Source organism: Rissa tridactyla, chromosome 1, assembly GCF_028500815.1.
Source record: "Rissa tridactyla isolate bRisTri1 chromosome 1, bRisTri1.patW.cur.20221130, whole genome shotgun sequence".
NCBI classification, from domain to species: Eukaryota; Metazoa; Chordata; class Aves; order Charadriiformes; family Laridae; genus Rissa; species Rissa tridactyla.
Genome location: NC_071466.1, coordinates 218,855,704 through 218,876,955, shown reverse-complemented (window position 1 = coordinate 218,876,955; position 21,252 = coordinate 218,855,704). Strand labels below are relative to the sequence as shown.

The 21,252-nt window shown below is 68.0% G+C and overlaps 2 protein-coding genes across 3 annotated transcripts in view; both read left to right on the top strand.

The window, feature by feature from the left end:
• LMF2 (lipase maturation factor 2) overlaps nucleotides 1-21,252 on the top strand; it is a 106,887-nt gene that overhangs the window by 28,344 nt on the left and 57,291 nt on the right. The gene's annotated exons all lie outside the window — the stretch shown is intronic.
• On the top strand, nucleotides 218-16,815 carry CPT1B (carnitine palmitoyltransferase 1B). Of its 2 annotated transcripts, none has more exons than XM_054200224.1 (19): nucleotides 218-344; nucleotides 2,832-2,991; nucleotides 3,087-3,226; nucleotides 3,817-3,988; nucleotides 6,998-7,099; nucleotides 7,185-7,322; nucleotides 8,399-8,476; nucleotides 8,569-8,676; nucleotides 9,030-9,114; nucleotides 9,215-9,410; nucleotides 10,918-11,103; nucleotides 11,183-11,288; nucleotides 11,832-11,948; nucleotides 12,651-12,815; nucleotides 13,901-14,035; nucleotides 14,831-14,983; nucleotides 15,525-15,638; nucleotides 15,877-15,969; nucleotides 16,657-16,815. In XM_054200224.1, the coding sequence occupies exons 2-19, from the start codon at nucleotides 2,851-2,853 to the stop codon at nucleotides 16,744-16,746; spliced, it is 2,319 nt and encodes a 772-aa protein (XP_054056199.1). In that variant the 5' UTR covers nucleotides 218-344; nucleotides 2,832-2,850; the 3' UTR covers nucleotides 16,747-16,815. The 2 variants fall into 2 exon arrangements, with proteins under 2 accessions (XP_054056199.1, XP_054056190.1); XM_054200215.1 differs by lacking the exon at nucleotides 218-344 and adding an exon at nucleotides 688-801.

The window sequence follows — 21,252 nt, the reverse complement described above, 5'->3', positions numbered from 1 at the left end:
CCCGGGGTGTCCATCCCCTCCCCGGTATCCCTGACCCCCCCCGGGGTGTCCATTCCTCCCCGGTATCCCTGTCCCCCCCCAAGGGTGTCCATCGCCCCCGCGGTGTCCCTGTCCCCCCACGGGGTGTCCGTCCCCCCCGCGGTATCCGTGTCCCCCCCCAGGGTGTCCCTCCCCGCCCCCGCAGTCCCGGTGCCCCGCGGGGGGGCGGAGCGGCGGCCGTTGCCATTTCGGGCGTTGTGGCGGGTCCCGCCCGCCGCCGGTGTCCGGTTACCGGCTCCTGGGCACGGCGGAGGCAGGAGCCGCCGTCCCCGGGGCCGCCGCCCGCCCTCCGCGCCCCCGAGCAGGTACCGAGCCCCCGGGTGGGCGGGGGGGGTCCCATCGGTGGGGGGAGGAACCCCGCGGGGGGGTGTGTGGGGGGAGCCGCACCGGGCGGGCACCCCCCGGCGCCGGGGGCCCCGCGGTGCCGCACGCCCCCCCCCCGCCCCGCCGGCCCCCCCCGCGTCCGTGGGGAGCGTCCGCCGCCTCCCCCCCTCCCCCAAGCACCCTTTGTCCCCCGTCCCACGGCTCCTCGCGCCCCCGTGGGTCCCGCTGTCGCCCCCCGTCCCGCCGCCCCGGTGACCTTGTGGCCTTGGACGGGGGGGGAGAGGACCCACGGGGGGGTCGTCCCACGGCGGGGACGGACAGGAGCCACGGGGGGGTCATCCCGCCGGCGGACGTGGGCCCCGCGGGGTCCCTGGGGGCCTGTGGGGACACGGCCATGCCGTGACGTGCAGTGCGGTGCCGGGCCGTGCTGTGCCGTGCGTGAGTGTGCAGTGCCGTGCCCTGCGGGGCTGTGCCGTGCAGTGCTGTGCCGTGCCGTGCATGAATGTGCAGTGCCGTGCAGTGCTGTGCCGTGCGTGAATGTGCAGTGCCGTGCCCTGCGGGGCTGGGCCGTGCAGTGCCGTGCCGTGCCGTGCATGATTCTACACGGTGCTGTGCCCTGCAATGCCGCGCCATGCCATGCAGTGCCGTGTGGTGCAGTGCCAGGCCGTGCTGTGCAGTGCCGTGCAGTGCAGTGCCAGGCCATGCATGATTCTACACAGTGCTGTGCCCTACAGTGCTGTGCTGTGCCATGCAGTGCCATACCGTGCAGTGCCAGGCTGCACCGTGCTGTGCCATGCAGAGCCAGGCCATGCCGTGGGTGACTCTGTGCAGTGCCATGGTGTGCAGTGCAGTGCCGTGCAGTGCCGTGCAGTGCCGTGCAGGGTGATTGCCTGCAGTGGGGTGCAGCGCAGTGCAGCCTGCGGCCGGGCAGTGCCACGCAGCGCGCTGCACTTCAGCGCAGGGTGATGCGGTTTAACGCCGTGCAATGCCGTGCGGTGCGGTGCAGTGTGGTGCAGTGTAACGCAGTGTGGTGCGTCGCAGCGCAGCGCAGTGCAGTGTAATGTGCCACGGTATCCATGCAGTGCAGCGCGGTGCAGTGTGGTGTAACCATGTGGTGTGGTGTGGTGTAACCATGCAGTGCAGTGTGGCGTAACCATGCGGTGCAGTGTGGTGTAGCCGTACGGTGTGGTGTGGTGTAGCCATGTGGTGCAGTGTGGCGTAACCATGCGGTGCAGTGTGGTGTAGCTGTGTGGTGCAGTGTGGTGTAACCATGTGGTGCAGTGTGGTCTAGCCGTGCGGTGTGGTGTGGTGTAGCTGTGTGGTGCAGTGTGGTGTAACCACGCGGTGTGGTGTGGTGTAGCCGTGCGGTGGAGTTCAGTGCAGTGCAGCGTAGCCGTATGGTGCAGCACGGTGCGGTGCAGTGCGGTGCAGTGTAGCGGTGTGGTGCAGTGCAGTGCAGTGTGGTGCAGCCGTAGCAGCGTGACTTGGCTCGTGCTGAGCGGCTGCCGTTTGCTTCCAGCCCGAGGACGCCCTTGTGAGGGTCCCCCCGGCTCGGGCTCCAGCAGCACCCGTGGGTGGCACTGGCTGTGCTGACACTCGAGGGTGTCCGGGGACCCCAGCTGTGCCCACAGGGTGGTCCCTCCTCGCCCCTTGGCTCCTGCTGCTGCAGGGACAGGGACAGGGACAGGGATGGGGACACGGACGGGGAGAGGGACAGGGACAGGGACAGGGATGGGGACAGGGACACGGTTGGGGACGAGGACACGGATGGGGACAGGGACGGGGACGGGGACAGGGATGGGGACACGGGGGGGAGAAGGACAGGGACAGGGATGGGGACAGGGACACTATTGGGGACGAGGACACGGATGGGGACAGGGGTGGGGACAGGGACAGGGATGGGGACAGGAATGTGGACGTGGATGGGAACAGGGACACGGTTGGGGATGAGGACATGGATGGGGACAGGCACGGGGACAGGGACAGGGACAGGGATGGGGACAGGGACATGGTTGGGGACGAGGACACAGATGGGGACAGGGATGGGGATGGGGACAGGGACAGCGTGTGCCGCGTGTGCCACGTGCCGGCGCAGGGGCAGGTGCTGCCTCGTCCTCTGAGGGCTTCACCGCAGGCAGGGGCCAGGCAGCTGCCTGCGGGGGGGGGTCTGTGTGTCAGCGTCACCGTCCCCTCCCGGAGGTGGCTCTGACCCTTCCCTCAGTGGGCACCCGGCCAGAGCCGCGTGACGGGGCCGCGGCATGCGCCCCAGGCTGGCAGGCTGCATGGCACATGGCCACGCTGGCACCGCCACCGCCGAGGACGCTGGCTGCACCACCGCCACCGCGGGCGAGGGCACCCGCCGCCCCGCCACAGCCTCGCTCCCCGCGGTGCCAGGGACAGGCAGGGGCCCCCCTCGCCATCCCGGACGGCGTGTCCCGGGGGTGACTGTCCCCATGCTCCCCCCGCAGGTGCCGGCAGATCCCCACCATGGCGGAGGCTCACCAGGCCGTGGCCTTTCAGTTCACCGTCACCCCCGAGGGCTTGGACTTCCACCTCAGCCGGGAGGCCGTCAAGCAGCTCTACCTCGCCGGCATCTCCTCATGGAAGAAGCGCTTGGTCCGCGCCAAGGTGGGCCCGGATGGGGGCAGACGGAAGGTCGGACCCCCCCCATCCCTGCCGTCCCCCCCGGTCCCGGCCACCCTGACGCCTCCCTGTGCCCACAGAACAGCTTCCTGACCGGCGTCTACCCCGCCTCCCCCTCCAGCTGGATGGTGGTCGTGATGGCCACCGCCGGCTCCTTCTACTGCCAGGTTGACCCCTCCCTGGGGATGATCGCCCGCATCCGCCACTGCCTGCCCGAGAGGTGAGGGCGGGCGGCTCGGACTGGGGGGGAACCACCCTCCCGAACCATGGGCATGGTCCCACCAGCCACATTCCCTAGGGGAAACCAGCAGCCCCCATGTCCCAGCCCATGGGCACGGTCCCACCAGCCACATCCCTCGGTGGGGACAAACCACCCAACCCATGGGCACGGTCCCACCAGCCACATCCCTCGGTGGGGACCGCCCCCCCAACCCATAGGCACGGTCCCACCTGCCATGCCCCTTGGTGGGGACCACCCCACGCATCCCCCAGCTCCATGGGCACAGTCCCACCTGCCCTCTCTCCCAGGGGCACCCGCCCCACATATCCCCAACCCCACCAGCATGGCCATGGGGGCCTGCAACATCCCCTGGGGCGGGGGGTGTCCCCCCACACACATCCCTACCCCATGGGCACATCCCTACCCCATGGGCACAGCCCCACCTAGGGACCTCCCCTGGGAGGGGGTCCCACTCTGTGTCTCCCAATACCACGGGCATGGCCCTGCATGGGGACGTCCCCAAAGGGGTCCCACCCTTGATGTCCCCCCAGCCCGTCACATCCCCCCCTCGCCCCCTCTGCCCCCCGCAGCCGCCTCCTGAGCTACGAGAGCCGGACGATGGTGAGCGCCGTGCTCTTCTCCACCGGCGTCTGGCTCTCGGCCGTCCTGCTCTTCCGGCAGGCGCTGAAGCTGCTCCTCTCCTACCACGGCTGGATGTTCGAGCCCCACGGCAAGATGAGCCGCAGCACCAGGATCTGGGTGGTGAGCGGCACTGGCACCGCCACCGGCACTGGCACCAGCACCGCCACCGGCAGGGCGAGCGGTGCCGAGCAGGGTGCTGCCAGCGGGGGTGCAGTGTCTGCGCTCATGCATGTGCACGCGTGTGTGCACGTGTCTGTGTGTGCACACAGGGGGGTGTGTGTGTGCACACACGGCACGGGGGTGCCGGGGGGCTGGGGGGGCTGCGAAGCTGCTGCTGACGGTGGGGACGAGCCGAGCCAGCTCCGCGGCATGGAGATGGGGGAGCCGGTGCCTGGGGGGCTGCAGGAACCGGGCAGCGAGGTCGGGAGCTGCTCCAGCTGCTGTGCCCGGGGGGACAGGGACAATGGTCAGGGCTGGGACAGGGGACACTGCATGGCTGGGAGATGGACAATGGGCAGGTCTGGGACAGGGGACAGTGTGCAGGGCTGGGACAGGGACATTGCAGGGCTGGGACAGGGGACAGCATGCACGTCTGGGACAGGGACAAGGCTCAGGGCTGGGACATGAGGGCAATGGTAGGGCTGGGACAGCCCTACCGCCTTTGGAAGAAGGGACAGGCAACTCCGGAGTACAGAGATCTCGTTAGGTTATACAGAGAGAAAATTAGGAAGGCAAAAGCCCAGCTGGAGCTCAACTTGGCCACTAAGGACAACAAAAAAAGCTTTTATAAATACATCAACAAAAAGAAAGCCAGGGAGAATCTCCATTCCCTGCTGGCTGCGGGGGGGAAAGTTGCAACCAAGGACGAGGAGAAGGCTGAGATCTTTAACGCCTGTTTTGCCTCCATCTTCAATAGTCAGACCAGCTATCCCCAGGGTGTCCAGCCTCCAGAGCTGGAAGAGGAGGATGGAGAGCAGAACAGACCACCCATAACCCAGGAGGACGCAGTCAATGGTCTGCTCCTGCACCCAGACGCACACAAGTCTATGGGGCCGGATGGGATTCACCCAGGAATACTCAGGGAGCTGGCAGGAGAGCTCACCAAGCCCCTCTCCATCATTTATCAACAGTCTTGGTCAACAGGGCAGGTGCCAGATGACTGGAGGGTGGCTAATGGGACACCCATCTACAAGAAGGGTCGGAAGGAGGATCTGGGGAATTACAGGCCTGTCAGCCTGACCTCGGTACCAGGAAAGATGATGGAGAGGATCATCTTGAGCGAGCTCTCACGGCATGGGCAGGGCAGCCAAGGGCTCAGGGCCAGCCAGCATGGGTTTAGGAAGGGGAGGTCCTGCTTAACCAACCCGATCTTCTATGACCGTGTCCCCCGCCTTCTGGACGAGGGGAGGGCTGTGGACATTGTGTATCTGGACTTTGGTAAGGCCTTTGACACCGTCCCCCACAGCATTCTCCTGGAGAAGCTGGCGAATCACGGCATAGACAAGTGTACTCTTCGCTGGGTTAAAAACTGGCTGGATGGCCGTGCCCAGAGAGTTGTGATTAATGGGGTGAAATCCTCTTGGTGGCCGGTCACCAGTGGTGTCCCTCAGGGCTCAGTTCTGGGGCCGGTTTTGTTTAATATCTTTATCAATGATCTGGATGAGGGCATTGAGTGCACCCTCAGTAAGTTTGCAGTTAACACCAAACTAGGTGGGAGTGTTGATCTGCTGGAGGGTAGGAAGGCTCTACAGAGGGACCTGGACAGGCTGGATCGATGGGCCAAGGCCAACTGTAGGAGGTTTAATAAGGCCAAGTGCCGGGTCCTGCATTTCGGTCACAACAACCCCAAGCAATGCTACAGGCTTGGGGCAGAGTGGCTGGAAAGCTGCCCGGCAGAAAAGGACCTGGGGGTGCTGGTGGATGGCCAGCTTAACATGAGCCAGCAGTGTGCCCAGGTGGCCAAGAAGGCCAACAGCGTTCTGGCTTGTATCAGCAATAGCGTGGCCAGCAGGAGCAGGGAAGTGATGGTGCCTCTGTACTCGGCACTGGTGAGGCCTCACCTCGAGTGCTGTGTTCAGTTCTGGGCCCCGCTGTACAAGAGGGACGTTGAGGTGCTGGAGCGTGTCCAGAGGAGAGCTACCAGGCTGGTGAGGGGTCTGGAGACCAGGGCATACGAGGAGAGGCCGAGGGAGCTGGGCATGTTTAGCTTGGAGAAGAGGAGGCTGAGGGGAGACCTCATTGCCCTCTACAGCCACCTGAAAGGAGGGTGGAGAGAGGTGGGTGTTGGCCTCTTCTCCCAGGGGAATAACGACAGGACCAGAGGAAGTGGGCTGAAGCTGCGGCAGGGGAGGTTTAGATTAGAGATTTGGAAGAATTACTCTACTGAAAGGGTGGTCAGGCACTGGAACAGCCTGCCCAGGGAGGCGGCTGAGTCACCATCCCTAGAGGTGTTGAAGAAACGTCTAGATGTGGCACTTCAGGGCATGCTCTAGTGGCAGAGATTGTAGCGGGTTTTTTTGTGTGTGTATGGTTGGGCTCGATGACCTCAAAGGTCCTTCCCGACCATGAAGATTCTATGATTTTATGATTCTATGACAGGGGAGAATAGATAGGGCCTGGACAGGGACACTGCAGGGCTGGGGCAGGGACAACGGTCAGTGTGCAGGGCTGGGATGGGGACAGTGCAGCGTTGGGACATGGGGACAGTGTGCAGAGCTGGGACAGGGACACTGTGCAGGGCTGGGATGGGGACAATGCAAGATTGGGACATGGGGGCACTGCAGGGCTGGGACAGGGGACATTCCAGAGCTGGGACAGGGACACTGCAGAGATGGGACAGGGTACATTGTGCAGGTCTGGGACAGGGACAAGGCTCAGGGCTGGAACATGGGGACAGGGGACAGCGTGCAGGACTGGGACATGGGGACAATGGTAGGGCTGGGACAGGGGAGAATAGACGGGGCTGGGACAGGGACACTGCAGGGCTGGGACAGGGGACACCACGCAGGGCTGGGACAGGGACAACAGACAGGGCTGGGACAGGGACACTGCAGGGCTGGGACAGGGGACACTGTGCAGGGCTCTGCCCCGTCCCCTCTGTCCCCTCCACCCCCTCCCCATGCCCCGCAGGCGCTGATGAAGGTGCTCTCCGTCCGCAAGCCGCTGCTCTACAGCTTCCAGACGTCCCTGCCCAAGCTGCCCGTGCCCCCCGTGGAGGCCACCATCACCCGGGTAAGGGGCTGGGATGGGACACGGGTGGGGGGGATGGGGGGGCATCGCGGTGGGACGGTGACACCGAGCCCCCATGTCCCCGCAGTACCTGGAGTCGGTGCGCCCGCTGATGGATGATGAGAAGTACGGGAAAATGGAGGCTCTGGCCAAGGAGTTCAAGGAGAAGACGGCTCCGCGGCTGCAGAAGTACCTGATCCTCAAGTCCTGGTGGACAACCAACTACGTGAGTACCCCGGGCTCCTCCGGTGCTGGAGGCGGGGGGACGACATGTGGCGGTGGTCCCCCCCTCCCTCCAGCACCAGGGATGGTGACCCCAACCCAAGCCCAAGGTCCTGCTGTCCCACCATTATCATGGGAAGGGGGGACTTGGGTCCTCCTGGCTGCCCCAGCTGGGTCGTTAAGGGCAGGGGGTCTTGTCCCCAGCCCCATGTCCCCAGCCCCATCTCCATGTCCCCAGCCCGTCCCAGTCCCTGTCCCCATGTCCCCATCTGCATCCCCATCCCCGTCCCCATCCCCATCCTTATCCTTATCCCCATCCCCATGTCCCCATCCTGTCCCCATGCTGTCCCTATCCCCATCCCCATGTCCCCATCCTGTCCCCATGCTGTCCCTATCCCCATCCCCATGGCCCCATCCCATGCCCGTCCCTGTCCCTATCTCTGTCCCCATCCACATTTTTGTCCCCATCCCCATCTCCATGTCCCCGTCCCCATCCCCATGTCTGTAGCCCCATCTCCATGTCCCCATCCCATCCCTGTCCCTGTCCCCAGCCCCATGTCCCCATCCTCATCCCCATCCCTGTCCCCATCCCCATCTCCATGCCCATGTCCCCATCCCATCCCCATCCCATCCCTGTCCCCATCCCCATCCCCATGTCCCCATCCCTGTCCCTATCCCTGTCCCCATGCCCATGTCCCCATCCACATCCTCATCCCCATCCCCGTCTGCATCCTCATGTCCCCATCCTGTCCCCATGCTTGTCCCTATCGCCATCCCCCTGTCCCCATCCCCATCCCTGTCCCCATGTCCCTGTCCCCATGCCCATGTCCCCATCCCATCCTGTTCCTGTCCCCATCCCTGTCCCTATGTCCCCATCCCTGTCCCCATGCCCGTGTCCCCATCCCCATCCCTGTCCCCATGTCCCTGTCCCCATGCCCATGTCCCCATCCCATCCTGTTCCTGTCCCCATCCCCGTCCCTATGTCCCCATCCCTGTCCCCATGCCCATGTCCCCATCCCCATCCCTGTCCCCATCCCCATGCCCATGTCCCCATCCCTGTCCCTGTCCCTGCCCCTGCAGGTGAGTGACTGGTGGGAGGAGTACATCTACCTGCGTGGCCGTAGTCCTCTCATGGTCAACAGCAACTACTACGCCATGGTAAGAGGGGGGGGCCACCACTGGCATGACCGAAAACCCCACCGGGTGCCCCCCGCCCCCCCGGCACCCTCACCCGTCCCTTGTGTCCCCAGGATTTCCTCTACATCACCCCCACCCACGTCCAGGCTGCCCGGGCGGGTAACATGGTACACGCCATCCTGCTCTACCGCCGCAAGCTGGACCGCGGGGAGATCCCCCCCGTGAGCACCGGGGGGCTGGGGAGCTTCGGAAGAGCAGGGGAGGCTGTGGGGCAGGGGTAGGGACAGGGGGGAGTCGTTGTGGGGCTGGCATGGGGTCCCAGGGCTGCTGGGGGGCTCAGAGGGGCTGGGGGTCTCAGGGACATGGGGGCTGTCAGAGGGACGGGGGGGCATGGTGTTGCTGGGGGGCGCAGGTCTGGGAGGGTGCGGTGGGGCTGGGGGTCTTGGGGAGAGCAGGGGAGGCCGTGGGGCAGGAGTGGGGACAAGGGGGAGTCACTGTGGGGCTGCTGGGGGGCTCAGGGGGCTGGGGTGGGGGACTCAGGCACCTGCCCCCCCCTCACGGCTGCCCCACACAGGTGATGGCGCTGGGCATCGTGCCCATGTGCTCCTACCAGTCCGAGCGGATGTTCAACACCACCCGCATCCCCGGCAAGGAGACGGGTACGGGGGGGCCGGGGGGTCCCGTTCCTCCTGCGGCGTCTGTCCCGGGTGGGCTCCCGGGGCCGCGGGCTGGCAGTGACACCCGTGTGTCCCCCCCCAGACACGCTGCTGCACCTGGTGGACAGCAAGCACCTGGCCGTCTACCACAAGGGCCGCTTCTACAAGGTGTGGCTGTACTACGGGGGGCAGCTCCTGCGCCCCCGCGACCTGCAGCTCCAGTTCCAGCGCATCCTGGACGACCCCTCGCCCCCCCAGCCCGGCGAGGAGCGGCTGGCGGCACTCACCGCCGGAGAGAGGTGGGCACCGCGCGCGCCCCGCGCCCCGCCAGGCGGAGCATGCCGGGGGTGCTGGGGATACTGGGGATGCTGCGGATACTGGGGATGTTGGGGATGCTGGGGATGCTGTGGATACTGGGGATGCTGGAGATGGTGGGGGTGCTGGGGATGCTGGGGTTGTTGGGGATGTTGGGGATGCTGGGAATGCTGGGGATGCTGGGGCTGCTAGGGATACTGGGAACGCTGGGGATGCTGAGGGTGGTGGGGCTGCTGGGGCTGCTGTGGATACTGGGAATGCTGGGGATGCTGAGGATGGTGGGGATGCTGGGGCTGCTGGGGATACTGGGAACGCTGGGGATGCTGAGGATGGTGGGGATGCTGCGTGTGCTGTGGATGCTGGAGATGGTGGGGATACTGGGGATTCTGGGGATGTTGGGGATGCTGGGGTTGCTGGGAATGCTGGGGATGCTGGGGTTGCTGGGGATGCTGGGGTTGCTGGGAATGCTGGGGATGTTGGGGATGCTAGGGCTGCTAGGGATACTGGGAACGCTGGGGATGCTGAGGATGGTGGGGATGCTGGGGCTGCTGGGGATACTGGGAACGCTGGGGATGCTGAGGATGGTGGGGATGCTGTGTATGCTGGGGAATTTGGGGATGCTGGGGTTGCTGGGAATGCTGGGGATGTTGGGGATGCTGGGGATGCTGGGAACGCTGGGGATGCTGAGGATACTGGGGATGCTGGGAACGCTGGGGATGTTGGGGATGCTGATGATGCTGGGGATACTGGGAATACTTGGGATACTGGGGATGCTGGGAACGCTGGGAACACTGGGGATGTTGGGGACATTGGGGATGCTGGGGGTGCTGGGAACGCTGGGGATGTTGGGGATGCTGGGGATGCTGGGGATACTGGGGATGCTGCGTGTGCTGGGGATGCTGGGGAATTTGGAGATACTGGGGATGCTGCGTGTGCTGGGGATGCTGGAGATGGTGGGGATACTGGGGAATTTGGGGATACTGGGGGTGCTGGGGATACTGGGAACGCTGGGGATGCTGGGGATGCTGGGGATGCTGGGGATGTTGGGGATGCTGGGCGTGGTGGGGATACTGGGGATGTTGGGGATGCTGGGAATGCTGGGGATGTTGGGGATGTTGGGGATGCTGCCGGGGGCAGCGGGAGCAGGCGCAGGGGATGGAGGGGTTGCTCTGGGATGGGGCCCCTGAGCCCCCCATGGGTGGGGGCTGTGGTGTGTGTCAGGGCAACGGGCTCAGGGGCCTCAGTGGGACGGCGGTGTCACCAGCCCTGTGCCCCCGGGGCTCCTGGTGCCACCCTTGGGTGGGGGGGCTGCATGGGTCGGGGGGGTGGGCTCAGGGGGCTTCATGGGACGGCGGCATCGCCAGCCCCACGCCCTCACACCCCCGGTGTCAGACCCCGGAGCCACCCTTGGGTGGGGGCTGCGGTGGGCTCGGGGGGCTCGGCGGGTCCGGGCACAGCCATCCCCCCACCCTGACGCCGTGGGTGCCGCAGGGTGCCCTGGGCCGAGGCTCGCGCCCGCTTCTTCAGCCACGGGAAGAACAAGGCGTCGCTGGACACCATCGAGCGGGCGGCCTTCTTCCTGACGCTGGACGAGGAGGAGCACGGCTACAGCCTGGGCCGGGAGGGCTGCATGGACGCCTACGCCAAGTCCCTGCTGCACGGCCAGTGCTACGACCGGTGGGCACCCCCCCGGAACCCCCCCCGCCTCAAACCACCCCCCCAGCGCCCACCCTGCCCTCACCCCCCCTCCCCGCAGCTGGTTCGACAAGTCCTTCACCCTGGTGGTCTACAAGAACGGGAAGCTGGGGGCCAACGCCGAGCACTCCTGGGCTGACGCGCCCATCATCGGGCACCTCTGGGAGGTAACGGGGGGGCCGGGGGGGGCACCCCTGGGCTGGCACCCTGTTGGGGACCCCCCTCACTTGGGCACCTCCAGTTGGGGATCCCTATGGGGCACCCGGGGCTGGGGACCCCCATGGGGCACCCCAGCTGGGCACCCCCGCATGAGGCACCCCTGTTGGGGACCCCCAGGCTGGGGACCCCCATCGGACACCCCCAACTGGGGACCCCTATGGGGCACTGTGGGGCTGGAGACCCCCATTTTGGCAACCCCCAGAGGTTGGCACCCCAAGTTGGAGACCCCCGGGGGGCACCCCGGGGCAGGGACCCCCCAGTTCGGCACCCCCCAGCTGGGCATCCCCCTCCTGGGGACGGGGGGGTTGGTGGGGTCTGACCGGGGCGGGGGGAGCCCTGGGGCAACCTGGGGTGAGAGGGCCTGTGCCGGGGGCGGGGGGACACCATTCTGGGGGTGAGTGGGGCAGCCGGGGGGTGTGTGGGGGGGAAGGGGCGATGCCGGGGGGCTCGGGGGGGCGGTGCCCCACACTCAGGGTCACCTCCCCCCCCAGTTCGCGCTGGGGACAGACAAATTCCAGCTGGGCTACACGGAGGCGGGGAACTGCCTGGGGGAGCCCGACACCATGCTGGCCCCCCCCCAGCGCCTCCAGTGGGACATCCCCCAGGAGGTGGGTCCGACCCCCAAGTGCCCCCTCCATGGCTGTGCAGGCAGGATCTCGAGGTCCCCTCTGCGCCCCACGGCAGCGGGGTGGGCTCTGTGCCCCCCATCACCCCCCTGCACCCCATGGCATTGGGGTGGGCTCTGTACCCCCGCACCAGCCTCCTGCGCCCCGTGGCATCGGGGTGGGCTCTGTGTCCCCTCACCACCCCCCTGCGCCCCACAGCATTGGGGTGGGCTCTGTGTCCCCCCACCATCCCCCTGCGCCCCACAGCATTGGGGTAGGCTCTGCACCCTGGGCACCCCCTGTGCCCCACAGCTTCGGGGGGGCTCTCCACCCCCCAGCACCCCCCCACACCCCGTGGCAGTGGGGTGGGTCCCTGCACCCTGGCCACCCCCCTGCGCCCCACAGCATTGGGGTGGGCTCTGCACCCTGGGTACCCTCTGTGCCCCATGGCATTAGGGTGGGCTCTGTGCCCCCCAGCAGCCCCCCACACCCCATGGCAGTGGGGTGGGCTCTGTACCCCAGCCACCCCCCTGTGCCCCACGGCATCAGGGTGGGCTCTCTGCACCCACCCCCCCCCCCCACAGAACCAGTGCACCGGGGTCCTGTTGCCCTGCTGTGTCCCGGTGTCCCCGGCGTGTCCCCGCCCCGGGCGCCGGGGGTGGGGTGTGGTGCGGTGCCCCCCCAGCCCGTCCGTGCCTCCCGCAGTGCCGCGCCGCCATCGAGAGCTCCTACCGCCTGGCCAAGGCGCTGGCCGACGACGTGGACTTCTGCTGCTTCCAGTTCTCCCAGTTCGGGAAGGGGCTGATCAAGAAGTGCCGCACCAGCCCCGACGCCTTCATCCAGATCTCCCTGCAGCTCGCCCACTTCCGCGTGAGCACCGCCGGCCGGGACACGGGGACAGGGATGGGATGTGCACATGAGATGGGGCTGGGGACATGCGGATGGGGACGGGGACAGGGACGAGGATGGGGACATGGGGATGGAGATGGGGACAGGGACATGGGGACAGAGATAGAATGGGGACATGGAGATGGGGCTGGGGACATGGGGATGGGGACGGGGACAGGGATGGGGATGGGGACATGGGGATGGGCACGGGGACAGGGATGGGGATGGGGATGGGGACATGGGGATGGGACATGGAGATGGTGGTGGGGACATGGGGATGGGGATGGGGACAGGGATGGGGATGGGGACATGGGGATGGGCACGGGGACAAGGATGGGGATGGAGATGGGGACATGGGGATGGGACATGGAGATGGTGGTGGGGATATGGGGATGGGGATGGGGACAGGGATGGGGATGGGGACATGGAGATGGTGGTGGGGACATGGGGATGGGGACAGGGACAGGGATGGGGGTGGGGAATGGGGACAGGGACAGGAACAGGGGTGGGGACAGACATGGGGATGGAAACATGGGGATGGGGAACACGGATGGGGATAGGGATGGGTATGGAGACATGGGGATGGGCATGGGGACAGGGATGTGGATGGGGACATGGGGATGGGGACAGGGACAGGGATGGGATGGGGATGTAGGCATGGGGACAGGGACGGGGACAGGGGCAGGGATGCACATGGGGACACGGGGATGGGGATAGGGACAAGCATGGGCACAGGAGGGGGACATGGGAATGGAGACGGGGATGTGGATGGGGATGTGGGGATGGGGACGGGGATGTGGGGATGGGGACAGGGATGGGGATGCAGATGGGGACATGCAGACAGGGATAGGGACAGGGATGGGGATGGGGACATGGGGATGGGGACATGGGGATGGGGACAGGGATGGGGACAGGGATAGGGACAGGGATGGGATGGGGACAGGGATGGAGATGGGGCTGGGGACATGGGAAAGGGGTTGGGCACATGGGGATGGGCTGGGGACAGAGATGAGGACAAGGGTGGGGACCAGGACAGCGTGCCACGGTCTCACCTGGCCTCTGGGCAGGACAAGGGCTGCTTCTGCCTCACCTACGAGGCCTCCATGACGCGGCTCTTCCGCGAGGGCCGGACGGAGACGGTGAGGTCCTGCACCGCCGAGGCCACCGCCTTTGTGCGCAGCATGGTGGACGCCCATCAGACTGTGAGCAACGCAACGGGCTCTGGGGTTCCAGCCCCGCAACCCCTCCCCGGACTCCCCCGGCCCTCGGCTCCCTCCTGCCGTCCCCAGCCGCGTCCCTGGTGGCCCCATCCCCCGGGAAGGTCCCCGTCCCTCAGGGATGTCCCCTTTCCCTGTGGAGGTCCCCGTCTCTGGAGGAAGTGCCTGTCTCAGGAGAAGGTCCCTGTCTCCACAGACACCCCCGTCCCTCACAGAGGGTGGGTCCCTCTCCCTCATGGTGGCCCTCGTCCCTTGGGCAGGTCCCTGTCTCTGGCAGATGTCCCTGTTCCTTCCAAACATCCCCGTTCCTGGAGAAAGTGCCCATCTCTGGAGGAGGTCCCCATCCCTCGGGGAGGTCCCTGTCCCTCAGGGAGGTCCCCATCCTTCATGGAGGTGCCCATCTCTGGCAAACCTCCCTATTCCTTGGGCACGTCCCCATTCCTGGAGAAAGATCTCCTGAGGAGGTCCCCATCCCTCAGGGAGGTCCCCATCCCTTGAGGACATCCCTGTCCCTGGGAGAAGTCCCCATCCCTTGGGGACATCTCCATCCCTGTGGAGGCCCCCATCTCTTGGGGACATCTCCGTCCCTGGGAGACATCTGCATCCCTCAGGGACATCCCCGTCCCTGTGGAAGTCCCCATCCCTCAGGACCGTCTCCCCCAGCGCTGCGTGGCCGTTGTGTCCCCTGGGCAGGACTGGGGAGGCCCCGGCCCCTGCAGAGCCCCGGGGTGGCGGGTTGGGGACGGCGTCCCCCGTCCCTGAGCCCGGCTGTCCCCGCAGCGAGCCGAGCGCCAGCGGCTCTTCAAGCTGGCGGCCGAGAAGCACCAGCACATGTACCGCATGGCCATGACGGGCGCCGGCATCGACCGCCACCTCTTCTGCCTCTACGTGGTGTCCCGCTACCTGGGGGTCCAGTCCCCCTTCCTGGCCCAGGTGAGCCCGCGGGGACGGGGACGCGCGTGGCACACGGGACACCGCGCAGGCAGTGGGGTGCAGGGGCTGGGCTGCAGTGGGGGCCATGCCGTAGGCAGGGGGGGCAGAGGGGGCACAGCGGGGTGCAGGAGGGTGCAGGGAGGTGCAAGAGGGTGAAGCGGGGCTCAGTGGGGTGAAATGGGGCACAGTGGGGTGCAGGAGGGTGCAAGGGGGTGCAGGGGGGCACAGGGGAGTGCAACAGGCTGAAGCAGGGTGCAGCAGGGTGCAGCGGGGCGCAGTGGGGCATAGTGGCGTGCAGTGGGGCACAGTGGGGTGCAGGGGGGTGCAGGAGGGTGAAGCGGGGTGCAAGGGGGTGCAGGGGGTACAAGGGAGTGCAAGAGGGTGCAGGGGGGCACAGCGGGCCGCAGTGGGGTGCATTGATGTGCATTGGGGCACAGTAGGGTGCAGGGGAATGCATTAGGGTGCAGTGGGGCGCAGTGGGGCGTGGGGGGCTGCAATGGGGCGCAGTGGGGCACAGTGGCACAGCCCCCGGTGCGTGCAGGTGCTGTCGGAGCCCTGGCGCCTCTCCACCAGCCAGACGCCGCAGCAGCAGCTGAAGGTTTTCGACCTGGACAAATACCCCGACCACGTCTCCACCGGCGGCGGCTTCGGCCCCGTGAGCGGCCGGGGGGGCCGGAGGGGGGCTGGGGGGGGCAGCGAGGCTGGGGGGCAGTGGGGAGGGCAGGGGGGCAGGGGCAGGAGTGAGGGCCCGTAGCCCATCTCCCCCCGTGGCTCTGGGGTGAGCAGTGCCCCACAGCGGGTGCCCCCCCCGGCCCATGGCCCAGGCGGGTGCCCGGTGCCCCCCGGGGGGTGCTGTGGCCCCCCCTGACACCCACCCCAACCCCCCCCCGCAGGTGGCGGACGATGGCTATGGCGTCTCCTACATCATCGCCGGGGAGAACCTCATCAACTTCCACGTCTCCAGCAAGTTCTCCAGCCCCGAGACGGTGAGAGCCCTGGGGCGGGGGGGCCCTGGGGGGGTCCCCCGAGTGTGGGGCTGGGGGCTCGCGGGGGGCTGCAGGTGCCATCCGTCCCGCGGGGACTCCTCTGGGCTCCCCATGGGGCTGGGGCAGCCCCCCCGACCCTGACCCCCCCCCATCCCATCCCAGCCCCTCTCCTCTGGGACTCCCACCCTGCCGTGTCCCAGTGTCTCTCCTGTGGGACCCCCCACCCAACTGTGTCCCAGCTCCTCTCCTCTGGGACCCCCCACCCCATCCCATCCCATCCCAGCCCGTCTCCTCTGGGACCCCCACCCCACCACATCCCAGTCCCTCTCCCCTGGGACCTCCCACCCCATCCCATCCCATCCCATCCCAGCCCCCCTCCTCTGGGACCCCCACCCCACCGTGTCCCAGTGTCTCTCCTGTGGAACCCCCCACCCCACCATGTCCCAGCCCCTCTCCTCTGGGACCCCCCACCCCATCCCATCCCATCCCATCCCATCTCTGGGACCCCCACCCCACCACATCCCAGCCCCTCTCCCCTGGGACCACCCACCCCACTCCAGGCTCCTGGTGCTGCCCACACAGGACCTGCCAGGGGTCCCAGGGCGCAGGGGGTGCCCCGGGGGTGGCGGGGGGGTGCAGGTCCTGCTCTCGGAGGGGGGGCCGTGCCTCACGGGTGCTGCCCCGCAGGACTCGAAGCGCTTCGGGAGGAACATCCGTCAGGCCATGCTGGACATCGCCGAGCTCTTCGACAAACAGGGCGAGAAGGCGAGGAAGTGAGGGGGGGTCAGACCCCCGCCCGGGGGGGCACATGGAGCCGGGGCCGGCGGGGGCCGCTGCGAGCCCCGGTGCTGGGTGAGCTGGGGGGCGGGTGGGGGGTGCAGCGGGGGCGTTGCTGCTCTGTACATGCTTCCAATAAAGGCTGTTGGTGTGAGACCCCCCCCGCCTCCCCACGCCGCGCCTGCAGTCGGGCTGGGGACCCCCGTGTAGGGCAGGGGCACCCCGGGATGGGGACCCCCGTGTAGGGCAGGGGCACCCTGGGACAGGGACCCCCATGTAGGGCAGGGGCACCCCAGGCTGGGGACCCCCACATCAGGCAGGTTCACCCTGGGCTGGGGACCCCTGTGTCCCCATGGGGTTCCTGGCAGCGTCCCAGCAGCCGCCAGGCACCGGGCAGAGGGTGCCAGCAGCGGGTGCGTCAGCGGCTCCTTGGGCGCCGGATGAAAGGTGCCGTGGGACGGTGACCGGTGAGCCGTGGGCGCCGGTGAGCTGTGCCCACCAGTGACCGGTGAGCCATGGCCACCAGTGAGCTGTGCCCGCCGGTGACTGGTGACCAGTGAGCCATGGGCGCCAGTAAGCGGGGACTGGTGAGCTGTGGGCACCGGTGAGCCAGTGACCAGTGAGCCATGGCCGCCGGTGAGCGGTGAGCCGTGGGCGCTGTCTGCCTGCGTGTGGGTGACGGTGGGTGTGCAGCGGGGCACGGCGGCAGGGACGGACGCTGCGCAGAGCCCCTGGGCCGTGTCCGGCACGGCGAGACGCCTCACCCTGTGCAGCGCCCGGCGGGTGCTGGCAGCCACCGTCACCCTCCTCCCACACCCACCCAGCCCGGCACAGCCCCCCAGCACCCACGGGCAGGGGGCAGCCAGCACGGGGCCTCTCGGCAGGCGAGGGGCCAGGCTCGGAGCCCCCCACCGCGGGCACGTCCTCAGCCCGGGGTGCTCCGGCTCTGGGACACAGGCTGAGAGCCCACCCGGCACCCACCCCCTGCCTGCACCCCCTGACTGCACACCCTGCCTGTACATCCGTGCCTGCACGCCCTGCCTGCACACCCCTGCCTGCACATCCCTGCCTATACATCCCTGCCTGCACCCCCTGCCTGCACATCCCTGCCTGCACCCCCTGCCTGCACCCCCTCCCTGCACCTCCTGCCTGCACGCCCTGCCTGCACGCCCTGCCTGCATCCCCTGCCTGCACATCCCTGCCTGCACCCCCTGCCTGTGCCAGAACCACCCGATGTCCCCGCGCAGAGGGACACGGTACAGGTGATGGGGAGGTGGCACCGCGGTGACATCCCTGGAGCTGGCATGGACACAGCGCCCGCCACACGCTGCCGAGCCGAGGTCCCTCCTGCGGCCGGGCGCGGGGGCACCGTCACCCTCCCCCCCAGGGCCGTGCGCCCCGAGCACGGCAGGGCATGGGGACGGTGGGGGGGCACCAGTCCCCTCGTGTGCCCCCTCTGCCAGCCCCTGCGCTGGGACACGTCCTGCACCCCGACCCCTCATTGGGGCTGCATCCTGCACCCCGGACCCACACTGGGGCTGTGTCCTGTGTCCTGTGTCCTGCACCCCGGACCCACATTGGGTCCATCCTGCCTCATCGGGGGCACAGCCTGCAGCCCAGCCCTGCACCCCAACCACACGCGGGGGCTGTGTCCTGCACCCAGGACCCACATTGGGTCCATGTCCTGCACCCCGATCCTGCATTGTGTCCGTGTCCTGCACCCAAACCCCACATTGGGGCCATATCCTGCACCCCGGACCCACACGGGGGCTACATCCTGCTTCTCAATCCTGCATTGGGTCCGTGTCCTGCACCCCGACCCCACACTGGGGCTACATCCTGCTTCTCAATCCTGCATTGGGTCCGTGTCCTGCACCCCGACCCCACACTGGGTCCGTGTCCTTTACCCCGATCCCGCATCGGTGCCGCATCCTGCACCTGAGCCCCACAGCCCAGCCCCACGGCCCAGCCCCACGGCCGGGGGTCCCCTGGTTGGGACCGGAGCCCCGCAGGCGGGCGGCGGTGCCGGGGGGGGGAGCCGGAGCTGCCGGTGCCGGGGGGGCCCGAGCCGGCGGAGCGTGTCTGGAGCCGCGGCCGGTCCCCGCCGCCTTATCTGATCCCGGGCTGGGCAACCGGCCCGGCCGGCCCCGCTCCGCCGCCTTCCCCCGCCCTGCCGGGGGGCTGCCTGCCCGGGGCGGGGGGGGCCCTGCCTTCCCGGGGAGGGCCCTGCTCCTCCCGGCACCCCCCGCTCCCCCCCGCCATCGCTCGGGCCGTGGGGAGCGCGGGTACCGGGCTGCGGCGCTGCCCGGGGGTCCCGGCTGCTGCCGCCCCCACCCCTGGGGCGGCCACCCGGCCCCACGCCGGGCGGTGCTCACCGTGGAGCCGTGGGTGCCGCGCTGGTGGCGGGGGGTGCTCCCACCAGAGCCATCGGTGCTCATGCCGGAGCTGCGGGAGCTCACGACGGAGCTGTGGGTGCCGCACCGATGCGCTGGGTGCTCACACCAGAGCTGGGGGGGGGCTCAGGACAGAGCCGTGGGTGCTCACGCCAGAGCCGTGGGTGCTCACGCTGGAGCCATGTGTGCCACACCAGCGTGGTGGGTGCTCACGTCAGAGCCACGGGTGTTCACGATGGAGTGGTGGGTGCCGTGCCGGAGTGGTGGGTGCTCATGCTGCAGCCACATGTGTCACACTGGGGTGGTGGGTGCTCATGGAGTCATGGGTGCTCATGCCGGAGCCATGGGTGCTCACGCTGGTGCAGGGGGTGGTCATGCTGGTGCAGTGGGTGCTCACGCTGCAGCCACATGTGCCACACTGGTGTGCTGGGTGCTCTCATCAGAGCCCCGGGTGCTCACACCAGAGTGGTGGGTGCCACACTGGTGTGCTGGGTGATCACAATGGAGCCGTGGGTGCTCACGCTGGAGCCATGTGTGCAACACCAGTGTGGTGGGTGCCATGCCAGTGTGATGGGTGCTCACCAGAGCCATCGGTGCCCATGACAGAGCCGTGGGTGCCCATGATGGAGTGGTGGGTGCCACACTGGTGTGGTGGGTGCTCATACTGGAGTCATGGGTGCTCATTACGGAGCTGTGGGTGCTCACACCAGAGCTGTGGGTGCTCATGCCGAAGCCATGGGTGCTCACAACTGGTCCAGTGGACGGTCATGTTGGTGCGGTGGGTGCTCCCACTGCAGCCACGTGTGCCACACCAGTGTGCTGGGTGCTCACACAGGAGCCGTGGGTGCTCATGCTGGAGCCATGGGTGCCACACCGGTGTGGTGGGTGCCGCAGGAGCCAGTGGGCGGGGCCGGCAGGAGGAGACCACCCGGGGACGCGGCCTAGGGCCAGCTGCCATCACTGGGGTGGGCACAGCAGTGACACGGCACCGCAGGACCCACAAGGACACCCAGGGACTGGGAGCGGGGCTGGTGCTGCTGCGGGACCCACACTGTCCCCAGCACAGCCCAGCTCCCAGGGGCTGAGCTGGGGATGGGGATGGGATGGGAATGGGATGGGGAGGAGCTGGGGATGGGATGAGGATGGAGAAGGGATGGTAAGAGAAGGGATGGGGATGGGATGGGGATGGGATGGAAATGGGGATGGGGTTCGGACGGGATGGGACGGGGATGGGATGGAAATGGGATGGGATGGGATGGGATGGGATGGGGATGGGATGGGAATGGGGATAGGGTTGGGATGGGATGGAGATGGGATGGGATGGCCGGCATTGCCTCCCCAGGGGTTGCAGAGTGAGGGCAGCGCCCCAGGGTGCCGGGGGGCTCGGGCAGTGGGACCAGGACTGTGGGCTCAGCTGGGCGCGGGGGGCTCGGGGCTGGGAGCATCACCCAGGGCTGGTGCCGGTGGCACTCGCTGTGGGGGTGCGGCGTTGGCCCCGGGACAAGGGGCTCTGCCACCGGCTCACTGGGTGCTGGGTGGCTGCTGGCACCTGCGGGGACCACGGGCACGTCCAGCCAGGGCCCGGTGCCTCCGGGGTGTTGGGGCGAGGAGGGGCTGGGCTGGGTGTCCCGCTGCGGGGGCTGTGCCCGCTCAGGCGCCCGCCTGCAGCCGCCGGAGCCGCGGGGCGTCCGCACTCCCCTTTGATGTGGGTGCCAGGAGCGGGTGCCGCCCCCCCGTCTGCCCAGCCGCCCCGCGCCCCGCGCCTATAAAGGTGTTGGGGCGGCCGCGTCCTGCTCCAGCCAGGCTCATCTCCACCGCGCTGCCGCAGAGCTGGTGGGTGCTGCCACCAGGGCAGGTGACGGGCGGTGGGTGCTGGGGTGGTGGGTGCCGGGGGAGGTGACGGGTGGTGGGTGCTGGGGCAGGGGGTGGTGGATGCCAGGGAAGGTGATGGGGTGGTGGGTGATGGGGCAGGCGGTGGGGTGGTGGGTACCAGGGAAGGTGGTGGGTGCTGCAGAGGGTGATGGGGTGGTGGGTGCTGATGTAGGCGGTGGGTGCTGGGGAAGGTGGTGGGTGCCCAGGCAGGTGGTGGGGTGGTGGGTGCCCAATGAGGTGG